Source organism: Olea europaea, chromosome 2 (genome assembly GCF_002742605.1).
Source record: "Olea europaea var. sylvestris chromosome 2, O_europaea_v1, whole genome shotgun sequence".
NCBI lineage: Eukaryota > Viridiplantae > Streptophyta > Magnoliopsida > Lamiales > Oleaceae > Olea > Olea europaea.
In genome coordinates, this window is record NC_036238.1 from 12,289,551 (window position 1) to 12,302,292 (window position 12,742).

At 31.8% G+C, this 12,742-nt stretch overlaps 1 protein-coding gene across 1 annotated transcript; it reads right to left on the reverse strand.

Moving 5' to 3' along the window:
* Window positions 1–10,121: 10,121 nt before the first annotated feature.
* On the reverse strand, window positions 10,122–10,960 carry LOC111411179 (50S ribosomal protein L7/L12). The gene has a single exon (XM_023041738.1). It carries the CDS (start codon window positions 10,857–10,859, stop codon window positions 10,275–10,277), a length of 585 nt encoding a protein of 194 aa, XP_022897506.1. The 5' UTR covers window positions 10,860–10,960; the 3' UTR covers window positions 10,122–10,274.
* Window positions 10,961–12,742: the final 1,782 nt, after the last annotated feature.

Genomic DNA, 12,742 nt, shown 5'->3' on the forward strand with positions numbered 1-12,742 from the left:
ATCACAAGAAGTCTAGGTGATCAATGCTGAAAAAAATCGTAGTTAAATAAATGAGGTTTATGTGTTCATTTAATGCTTGCTTGAGTCCTATTTTTGGATAAGAATGTATTTTGACATAATAGATGGTTAAAAATTGTGTGATTAAAAAATAAAAATAAAAAAATTTGAATTTGCATGTAATATTATTTTATTGAGAATGTTTGGTTGAAAATATTAAAAAACAAGGAAAAGAAAAGAGAGATGAAAAATGTATTTTGGAAATACTGGGATCAAACAAGAGCCTATATGTTGAAAATAAGATGTTTCATGTTACACAATTAAGCCCTTGTTTGGTTTAGATAAATGAACGACGTTTTGATAAAAGTTTATGAAATGTGTGGTTAAAAAATTGATAAATATTATGGATTCCATAAAATGTATGATTGAAAATGTGTTGGCGTAAAATGAGTTTTTTTAAAAATAAGGAAGGCCAATTATTTTTCTTTTGTTAGTATGTTTTAAATTGTTTTGTATGACTCATTTGTACTTTTAGAAAGTCTTGAAACTCTAGTTACAATTGTTTCTTTTTGATATTCTTTCTTTTCTATTTGTGTATTTAAAGACGATAGTAAATTAGTCATTTTACAATATTTTTAACTCTTGTGAGGGAAATATCGTTCAGGGTGTCAACCTCGAATTTACAAATAGTAAAACCCTTAACTTAATTTTCATAGGCAGTTTCCTTGTCTAAGACGTTCGAGACACATACCACTATCAAATATAATTAGTCATAAGTACTAAATGAAATTATTAATTAAGAATTAAATATAATATTGGAGCAATCTTCATTTAGCCCTTGTTTGAGCCCCTTTTTTTGGAAAAATATATTTTCAACAATGTTTTGACATCATTTCAACCATACATTCTTTAATAAAATAATATTACACGTAAATCCAAAATTTTTCTTTATTTTTTAACCACACATTTTTCATCAATACACTATTCAAAAATTCATTTTTTTCCCAAAAAATGGAGCTCAAACAAGGGCTTAATATACAATAATCATGGGATACGTGGTATTACAAAAAGTCTAGGTGATCAATGCTGAAAATCGTAGCATTGGTTGGCTTTAAGTTGAGTTAATTTAAATAAATGAACGACGTATATAAATGAGGTTTATATTTTCATTTAGCACTTGTTTGAACTCCATTTTTTTTTTTTTGCTAAGAATGCATTTTGAAATAGTAAATTGGTGGAAAATGTGTTGTTAAAAAAATAAGGAAAAGTTTTGGATTTGCATGTAATATTATTTTATTGAATTCTGCATGGATATATATATTAAAAAAAAGTATTTTGAAAATAATGGGGATCAAACAAGAGCTTATATGTTGAAAACAAAATGTTCCATGTTATACAATTAAGATCTTGTTTGGTTTAGATAAATGAATGATATTTAGATAAAAGTTTATGAAATGTATGATTGAAAGTTGATGAAAATTATGGGTCTCATAAAATGTATGATTGAAAATATGTTGGAGTAAAATAAGCTTTATAAAAATGAAGGCAAATCATTTTTTTTTTGTTTTGTTAGTGTAATACCCCGAAACCTATCTCCCAGATGTTATTCGATTAATTTCTTTATCCGTGAGAAAAGTGAATTTACTCATATTGTCATACAAAAAAATTGAAAATTTTGCGAAATAAAATTAACTATTTTATTGTACCATAAAAATGTCAGTTAACTTAATATACTAAAGTAATATAAATTTAGCACTTATTTTTATTTTTTTAAATTCAACATCTATTTTGAACATAAAATTTTTAATTTGGAAAAAAAAAATCTAACTAAATACTAAACATTAAAAGAAAATAAAATTCTTGATCTAGCGGCACAGATTCTGTTAGTAGTCGCAACCTTTAACTTTGATCCATCAAACATCTAGAAAAATAATTTTAGAATATGAAGTGAGCATATGAATATACTCAATATAGATTTTATACCAGTATTTTCACAATTTAATATAAAAAGCAAGTAAATATACACATAACATAATTTTCTAGTAGGATGGAAACATGACTGTCTCATTCTCACTTAAGTCATATCCATTCTCAATCTCCTCTTAGAGTATTTAGCCCTATGGTTGGTTTCTGTATAGATCTACATAATAATATTTATGGTATTACCCACAAAATCCTTCTTTAATTTGGATTACATAATAGCACATGAAATACTTAATTTAAAATATTAAAAAGTGGATGTACGAAATCACTTGGTATTTAGAGAAATCCATACCTAATCCGTTAAATTCCTTATGTACTTGAACTATTTAAGATCGAAAATTTTTGCGAACGATCTCGAAAGCACTAGAAAGTCTTTTTTTTTCCCTTCCTTTTTCCTTCTCCCCTCTCTCTCTCTCTTCCCCTTCGTTTCTCGCTTTCTCTATTCTTTGTTCTCTACGAATTTGTATGAATTGAATTGCATAACCAATGAGTATCTATAGGTGTGATTTGATAATGATAGTTATTTAATTAGAATTCTAATAGGACTCTTAATTCAAATTTAGATTAGTATTTTAACAAATAGACTTATCATGAAATTCGAATTTAAAAAAAAAAAAAAAATATATATATATATATATATATACACACACACACATGATGATAAGATTTCAATATGAATATATGTAAATTTCAAGTTTTATCTAAATACTTTTATATCAAATAATTCAATAATAATTTAATAAATATCCAAAATAATATTAAAATTTAATTTCGTGTAAAACCTATATATATCCAATTATTATGATTATTAACACGAGGTCCCTAGAAAATGGTAAAATTGCTAGATTACCCAAAAATCTCAAAACTTGCATTTATGTCTCATAATATACTGTATGTACTTTTTGGGGTATTACATCTTTCCCTCCTAAAAAAATTTTGTCTTCGAAATTTACCTAGATTATCGAAAAGCTGTGTATATTTAGCTTTAATACCTACTTCATGTTCCTAAGTGGACTCTTCTACAGCGTGATTCCATCTCAAACTTTTATTAATGGAATTTCTCCATTCTGAAGTTTTTGAATCTTTCTATCCAAGATGACTGCTGGAGCTTCCTCATAAGTTTGATCTGGATAAATGTCTAATGACAGAGGATTAATCACATGGTCAAAATCTAATACATATTTTCGAAGCATAGAGACATGAAAGACATTATGTACTGCTGAAAGTTCGGGAGGCAATACCAACTCATAAGCCACAATTTCCACACGTTTCAAAATCTCAAAAGATCCTATTTATCTTGGTTGGAGCTTTCTCATTTTGCCAAATCGACGAACTTCCTTCATAGGAGTTATTTTTGGGAAAACTTTGTCACCAACCTCGAATTCAAGATCCTTCCTCATGTTATCTGCATAACTTTTCTAGGCAATCTCGGGCAGTCATTATTCTAGCTCGAATTTTCTCAATAGCTTGGACGGTTCGTTCGATAATCTCAGGTCCTTGAATTCTTCACTTACCAACTTCATCCTAATGAGTTGGAGATCTGCACTTTCTACCATATAAAGCCTCATAAGGGGCCATTCCTACGGTAATCTGATAGCTATTATTATAAACAAATTTTACCAATGGTAGATGTTTTTCCCAACTTCTTCCAACATCTAGGACACATGTTCGAAGCATGTCTTGAAGAATTTGAATAGTCTTCTCTGACTAGCAATCTGACTATAGGTGAAAAACTATATTGAAGTTTAGCTTAGTCCCCATTGTCTTGTGCATACTTTTCCAAAATTTTGAAGACAAACTCAGATCTCTGTCTAACACGATAGAGACTAGGGTCCCATGTGAGATGATCACTTCTCTAACATGTAGCTGAGCTAACTGATCCATATTGAAAGTCATCTTTACTGGTAAGAAATGAGCTGACTTTGTCGATCCGTCAACAATAACCCAAATTGCATTATTTTCTCTATTTGATTTTGGAAAACCAACTACAAATCCATGGCGATGTGCTCCTATTTCCATTCAATCTGTAGTGAATTTATTAATCCTGATGGCATCTAATGTTCTGCTTTCACTTGTTAGCAAACCATACACTTCTCTACAAATAAACCTATTCCTCTTTTCATGTTTTGCCACCAGAATATACTTTGAAGGTCTTTATACATATTTGTTCCCCCAGGATGTGCGACATAGGGAGTGAAGTGCACTTCTTCGAATATTTCTTTCCATATCTTCTTATCTTTTGGTACACACAATCTTTCTTTAAACATCAAGGTGTTATTTTCAGCTAACTTAAAACCCTTTTGTTTTCCCGTGCCAACTTTACCTTTAATCTTTTGTAGAAACAGATCACTATCATATGCTTTCTTAATTCGGTCTCAAATAGTAGGTTGAACTATAAGGGTAGAAATTCGTGCTTCAATATCTTCTGAAGGTAAGATTACCTCAAGTTGTAAGTGATCTATATCTCTGCTTAATGATTTCTATTTAGTGGGTAAAGCTGTCAAATGTCACGTTGTCTTCCTAGTTAATGCATCAACAACTACATTGCCTTTCCTGGATGATAATGAATGACACAATCATAATCTTTCGCCAATTCTAGCCATCTGCATTATTTCATGTTCAATTCCTTCTAGGTGAAAATGTATTTTAGGCTCTTGTGGTCCATATAAATATCACATTTAGCTCCGTAGAGATAGTGTCGCAATATTTTAGTGCATGAACTACTACAGCTAACTCCAAGTTATGCATCGGATAGTTTTCTTTATATGACTTTAGTTGTCTGAAAGCATATGTTATAACTTTACCATTTTGTATAAGTAAGCATCTCATACCCTGCTTAGATGCATCGTTATAGATAATGAAGCCTTCTGACCCTTTTTGGGTATGGTCAAGACTGAAGCTGAGGTCAATTTCTGTTTTAGTTTCTGAAAGCTCTGTTTGTATCTATCTGTCACTTCGAGTTTTTTTCTCGTTAGCTAGTCATTGGGATGGCAATCTTTGAAAACCCTTCAATGAATCACCTATAATAACCTGCTAATCTCAAGAAGCTGCGTACTTTTCTAACATTAGTTGGCTGAGGCCAGTTGGTAATTTCTTCCACTTTACCTTCGTCAACTTCGATTCCCTTGGCTTTGATTATGTGGCCCAGAAATTCTACCCTACTAAGCCAAAATTCACATTTTTTGAATTTGGCATAGAGCTTTTCTTTCTTCGGTATTTCGAGAATAATCCTTAAGTGTTCCGTATGTTCCAGCTCACTCTTTGAATAGATTAGTATATCGTTAATAAAGACAATAACAAGCTGATCCAGATAGTTGTGAAAAACTTGATTCATGAGATTTATGAAGACCGTTGCACATTTGTCAAGCCAAAGGGCATTACCAAGAACTTATAGTACCCATATCGAGTTCTAAATGAAGTCTTAGGAACATCAGTTGCTTTAATTTTCAACTAATGATACCCTGATCTTAAATCAGTTTTCTAGAAGACCTTGGCACCTTGTAGCTGGTCAAATAAATCTTCAATTTTAGGGAAGGGATATTTATTTTTAATTGTAATATGGTTTCTTCTTTACGAACAATATTGGAGCTCCCCATGGTGACACATTGGGTCTAATAAAATCCTTGTCTAGCAGCTCCTGCAATTGTACTTTCAATTCTTAAAGTTCTACCGATGACATACAATAAGTGGCCTTTAAAATTGGTGTGGCGCCCAGTATGAGGTCAATAGTAAACTCGTTCTCTCGATTTGGAGGCATTCTTGGTAAATCTCTAAGACATACATCTGAAAAATCCCGAACCACTCGAACTTCGTCGATAGTTAACTCCTTCTGATCAATGCGGGTCAAAGACACTAAGATCCTTGAACATGCTTCTTTTTAACAAGCATTTAGCCTACACTGTTTATATAAGTTAGCGTAGAAGTTTTACCCTGGCTTGCCACATCTATAACATACACATTTTCTTGCCAAGCATTCTCCCTTATAAGATTTTTTACATTTAGGATTGAGTGGTCGTTGATTCTTATCATTGATGTTGGCCTCTGTTTATGTCCTTCCCTTTTTGTTGGGGCATTTTCCATTCCTCCTAATATTGTCATACCATTTATGCTTGTCTAAAGAGCCAATTTGCTATCTACTACCTTCACCAATTTGGTCATCATCAAAGGCCTGTACTTGAGCTTTCTCTAGAACTCACTGATAAGTACCTAATTGGAATATTGCTACAACTTCCTTATGCTAGTTCTCAGTTCATGCTCAAAAAATGCCGAGCCCATCTCTTATCTGTGTCTACCAAATGTGGGGCAAATTTGGATAACTCCTTAAACTTTCACTCATAATTGGCGAGAGTCATGTTTTCGTGCTTTAGCTCAAGGAATTCCTCTTTCTTCTTGTCTCTTAAAGTAGTTGAAAAGTACTTCTAAAGCACTATCTCTTAGAACTGTGCCCATGTAAGGTTACGTTGTTGCTCCTCGATGTAGAATCTAGTAGTTATCTACTACCGATGACTTGCTCCATATTCCATCATGAATATCTCACAAAGGATTTTTTCTGCGTCAGTACATTCCATGACCCTGAAGATACGCTCAAGATGGCAAAGCCATTCTTCAACAGCCAGTGGATTAGAGCCACCTTCAAACACGGGTGGGTGTATCTTGCAAAATTGTTCTATAATTGAAGATAATCCAAGCCTGCCTTATGGTTGTTGTGATTGCTGCGGCAACATCTCTAGCATGGTAGCTAGTAATTCCAGCGCTAAAATTAGTCGTCATCTAAACTTAAATATGGAGATCATATATTAGAAGCCATTCAAGTCAATTCAACTATCCCGATATAGCTAACGACGTTAGAATACTTGATTATAAATAATGTTGTTTCTGTTCAACAATTTCTTATTGTTTCCAATAATATTTGACTAAATGAGCTTTACATTTTTTTTTTTAAGTGGGTTTGTAATATTGTTTTTCATCTTGTTGATTTGAATAACACGCAACTGAAAAAGATTTTAAGGAAGGAAATCATAAGTAGAACGCGTAAATCCCAAGCTCGCCTTAGATAGTTTAGATTTTTTAGATAAAGGTCTTCAATCTTGTGACTACGCAAATCAAGAAAACTCAAACAATAAATTTCTCGAATTATTTTTTATTTTTTTATCCTTTTCTTTACATAATCACTACTTCACTCTATTACTTTTCTAATTCTCAACGTGGCTCCATGGAAATAAATATCACGTTGAATTTTCTGTAAAATATAACAATTAACTTTTCACGAAGAGGATATACCAAGTTCAAACAATCACTTGTTAACTTTTATACTAAAGTAATTTCATACCTTAAATCATTGGTTAGAAGTTGATAATGCGACAGTGCTAGTCTCGATGTCGCCTTGATCAAAATTTATATAAAATTTTAACATATAAAGAAATCTAAAATTTTCAAAGTCTATGGAAAAGAATGACTAGGCTTTGATATAATGCTGTAATGCCCCGAAACCTTTATCCATAACAAAAGTGAATTTGCTCATATTGAAACACAAAAAATTTGAAGAACTTTGTAGAATAAAATAAATTATTTTATTGTCACATAAAAATGTTAATTAACTTAACCCACTAATGTAATATAATTTCAGTTCTTATTTTTTTTAAAATTCAACATCTATTTTGAACATATAATTTCTAATTTAAAAAAAAATTGGATTTCTAACTAAATACTAAATGCTAAATGAAAATAAAATTCTTGAGCTAGCTGCACATACTCTATCAATAGTCTCAACCTCTAACTTCAATCCATCAAGCATCTGTAGAAATAATTTTAGAATATAGAGTGAGTATATGATTATACTCAATATAAATTTTATGCTAATATTTTCACAATTTGATAGAAAAAGCAAATTAAGTACATAGATAACATAATTTTCAAGTGGATAGAAAACTGGCCATCTCATTCTCACTTAGGTCATACTCATTTTCAATCTCCACTTAAGGTAATTTAGCCTTGTGAATGGCTTCTATATAAATCTACGTAATAATATCCTATGGTACACCTACAAGATCATTCTTTAATTTGGATCACATAATAGCACATAAAATATTTAACTTAAAACATTAAAAAGTAAAAACACGAAATAACAAGGCATTTAGACAAATCCATACCTACTTCGTTAAATTCTTTTTGTACTTGAGCTATTTAGAATCAAAATTCTTGCAAACGGATCTCAAACGTGCCATAAAGTTTTTCTTTTCCTTTCCTCACCTTTCCTTTCTTTCTTTTCTTTTCCTCACCTTTCCTTTCTTTTCTTTTTATTTTTCCTCCTCTCTTCCCCTTTTTTCCTCTTTCTCACGGTTTTTTTTTCTCCCTCTCCCCCCCCCCCCCCCCCCCCCCCCGGGACCTTCTTTTCTTTATTTCTTTATTATTTACGAATTTGTGAAATTGAAGTGCGCAACAAGAGGGTATTTGTAGGTGTGATTTGATAAAAATAGTTACCTAATTAGAATTATAATAGGACTCTTAATTCAAATTTAGATTGGTGTTTCAACAAACAAACTTATCATGAAATTTGAATTTAACAAATTATAACTACATGAATCATGATATAATATTTCAGTACGGACATATGTAAATTTCAAGTTTATCTAAATACTTTTATATAAGATAATTTAATAATAATTTAGGGTGTGTTTGACAGTCATTTTTATGTAAAAATGCATTTTATAATAGTAACTTGATGGGAAGTGTGGTTCAAAAATAAGGATTTTTTTTATTTACGTGTAATATTATTTTAATAAAAAATATGTGATTGAAAAGAAAAGAGAGAAAAATGCATTTTGAAAAAAATTGGTATCAAACGGGGGCTTAATAAATATCCAAAATAATATTAAAATTTAATTTCGTGTAAACTCATTTATATCCAATTATTACGATTATTAACACAAGATCCCTAAAAAATGATAAAGTTACTAGATTACCCTAAAATCCCAAAACTTGCATTTATACCTCATAATATATTGTACGTATTTTTTTGGGGTATTACAGTTGGTATATTTTAAATTTTTTTATATCTCATTTGTTACTTTTTGAAAATCTTGAAACTCTAGCTGCAGTTATTTCTTTTTTGTTGATATTCTTTCACTCCTTTCTATTTGTTTATTTAAAGATGAGAGCAAATTAGTCATATTACAATGTTTTAACGATGAAAATACGTTTCCTCCTCCCATCTAAGTTGATTATACGAGTCACCGGTTTGAGGTTTAGCATGTGCAAATTGAATATTGAATAATGTTATTTATCATCATGATGACGAAACATCGGTAATGCGACAATTCATTATCCCTCTCTCTCTCTCTCTCTTGTGAGACAATGTCTCCTCCCCCTCTCACATAAAAATTGAAGTGTCCTTCTATCATCATAATGATAAATAGCCGAATTCTTGAATATTTGATGAATGAAAGAAGAAAATCAGTAAATAACTCAATAAACAACATGAAACATTTTTGCACTCTTAAGTATAGAAGGCATGGGAACTCAGGGGTGAGTAGTATAATGATGAACAACTCAACATTAAAATTTTGACATCACAGATTGGATTAAAATCTGAAAAACAAATAAAAAGAGGGGTGTCTTGCTGTAAAACTTACCGGAAAGGTCCAAATGCCCAAGCTTCTTTTAACTTTTTATTCTGAAGCAGGAATATAATGGATTGATCCATTCAGGTCTTTGAAACAAACGACAAAAGAAACAATTTAAACCAATATTTAGTTACAACATCCATGAAAAACTTGATGTCGATGTCTCGTACAGAAAAATGTACGGCAAACTCAGCAAACCTGTACTGCTGGTGTAAAATTGATTTGAAAATAAACCACAACTTATAAAAGACAGTTGAACCTAGCTATATACTGTCCAATTTCATAAAACGCTGCGACTATCCCTTAAATCGTGTATGCCAATACTCTTTTCAAAAAAGGATGAGAGTCGGTTTTAAATTTCTATCCACTGTTTATTTCATCTACATTAGTTCTAGTAGTTGTCTTGACTTAAATTCGATTCATCTCCGATTTCCCCTTCTTCACTTTCAGGGTGAGCAGGAGAGAACACTGCAATCTAAGCAGAAGCTATGGTTAAAATTTTAGCAGAATAGCACAGTGTAGACTACAAACATAGAATTTAAGTGTCATATAATTGTTTCGCTCAATCTCAAAAAATAATGTTCTGGCACAGAATGATGGTTTGACATTAGCAATCCCTACTTTCTGATAATGAAATCATGAAAGATGCCCTACAAAACTAGAAAAAACGCACTATTCCATCACAGCAACTCCTCCAGCAGCTTTGATTTTTTCAATGATACTATTTGCCTCATCCTTTGTGAGTTGTTGCTTAAGTATCACTGGCACTTTCTCGACCAACTCTTTGGCCTCCTTCAGTCCCAGATCTGTAAATGCACGAACCTCTTTGATCACCTTGATTTTTGCAGCAGCTTCAAATTTCTCCAACTTGACATCGAAAGTTGTTTTCTCTGCCTTTTTATCCTCGGCCTTTGAAGATCCAGCGCCTGCCCCAACTTGGCTACCTATGTCCATGCCTTCTACTGAAATGGGCTGCAGCTTGAGAAGCATTACTCTGTCTCTAAGGGCAGGACCAATTTGACTACGCTCTTCGGGTGTAAGGGATGCAATTTGTTCTGCAAGCTGAATAATCTTTTCAGATGGTGGAGGTCTTGGTCCATATGGATCATAGAAAGGAGGGTACTTGTATTTCTTGGGCTTGGCATTGGGATCCCTAGGAACAAAATCTGGTTGAAATGAACGATATTGCAAAGGCCTTGTTATTCTACGAAGATTATGATGGGAACTGATCAATCTGCAAAGCATAGCCGGTTTCATGGTTCTGAAGATCAATAAACAAGGTATCAAGATACAATGATGGATCAAGGGCAGTGCTGTGTTATAATTATGGCGTTCAGGGCCATTGATAGCCTCTAGGTCCTCACGGAGGAGGGGGGGGGGGGGGGGGGGGGGACCTCCTCCTAAAGCTCAATAATGACGTGTATATTAGGCCTGGCCTTCATTCTGCTTATGATTGTTTATTTCAGAAGTAGCAACAAAGAAAATAATGACAAAAATACTTGATGGTAAATTAAAAGATTCTAAATTTACAAAAGTAAAATATCAATAAACTACGTTCACAGGGCAAACATAACCACTCTTTGAAAATTTGACACAGTTTGTAAAATGATCAAGGCATTTAGGAAGAACAGACAATCACCAACAACTGCATACTAAAATTTTATTTTCGTTCTTTTAATATTGTTCCAGAAACTATATAAGATCATAATCCATCTGAATTAGCAAAATCCTTATAAATCCTATATATTAATTTTTAAATTCTATTCTTCAAAAAACTAAACAAGTTAACAACATGCCACGATAAATGTTCACAAATAAATCGGCATAAAATGAAAAGCATCTGGGTTAAAGATGTATCATTCAATTCATTTACAAACTCTGTAATTCATCCACCCGTCCTAAGTAATAAAAAAACCAATTTCATTCTATATATTGAAATGGAACACTGGATTCAACATATAAAACCACAATTCCCAATTTCCAACACTTGATTTGTCATTTTCCTTTCTTGAATAACCACCAAATTTAAGAAGCCAATAGCAAAAATAGAATCCGAGCTCATTAAGTACCTGTTTATGGCGGAACAAAGGCCTCCGAGGCTCAGGCGAAGAAGACCGAGAGAGCACGGAGAGAATGGGCTGGGAACTGTCTAGGTTTTGAATCGTAGGTTCTGGCTAATACTTTTAGGGCTGGTTTGGTTATCCTTAAAATTTATAAACATTACTTGTAATTAATCTTAGGACATAACTTATAATTGTTTATAAGATGTGGATTCTTCAAAATGTCTATTGTTTGGTGCTTTAAAAAACGCAAAGCATGCATGGAGCAAAGTTTTAAACTAGAGTTTTCTTACTTGTACCCGAGTTTGACACTTCGGATTATCTGATGTGAGTGAAGGGTCGGGCTCCACACATTTATTGGCGTGAGGCCCCCGACCTCCATGTTAGTAGCATGTAATCCTGAGTGTCAAAATCCGAGTACATGTAGCAAAACTCTTCAAACTATACAAAGTTCAATAATTCTATTTGCACATAAAAGGTGTACCGAATTATTTACCATTTTACCCACACTCACGTGCATGCGGGATTCACATGAATAAAAAATATTTAAAAATATTGTTCCCACCCCTTATTGTAAGTAATCGGTAAAGGATTAGATAAAAAAATCGATACATATAGTATAGTCCATACAAGTTTAAGTTAGTCTAAGCAAAGTCTAGACATAAATTTTTTTTTAACATTATTTTAAAGTTTTAATTATTTTAAAATCATTTAATAAATAAATTATATATACCAAATATCTAAGCATATTAATATTATCTCTATTTAATAATTCTTACAATTAATCATTTATACAATTTTTAAGTTTTCAAAATTCAAAAATTCGAATATTTCTCATTGTTTCAACTTTCAACGGACAATTCATAATCAATAGATTCATATGAATTTCATATATACTTTCAAAATTTCTAATAAAATAATAAGTCTCAAATTTATAATTGCATAATGTCGATACAACCGTAACTTAAATTTTATCTAACTCTTTATCGGTTAGAATAATATTATTTACAGTCGTTCACTATTGTAATCACCTTATGTGGTATGTATCAAATCACTAACCGTCATATGTATATTACGTAT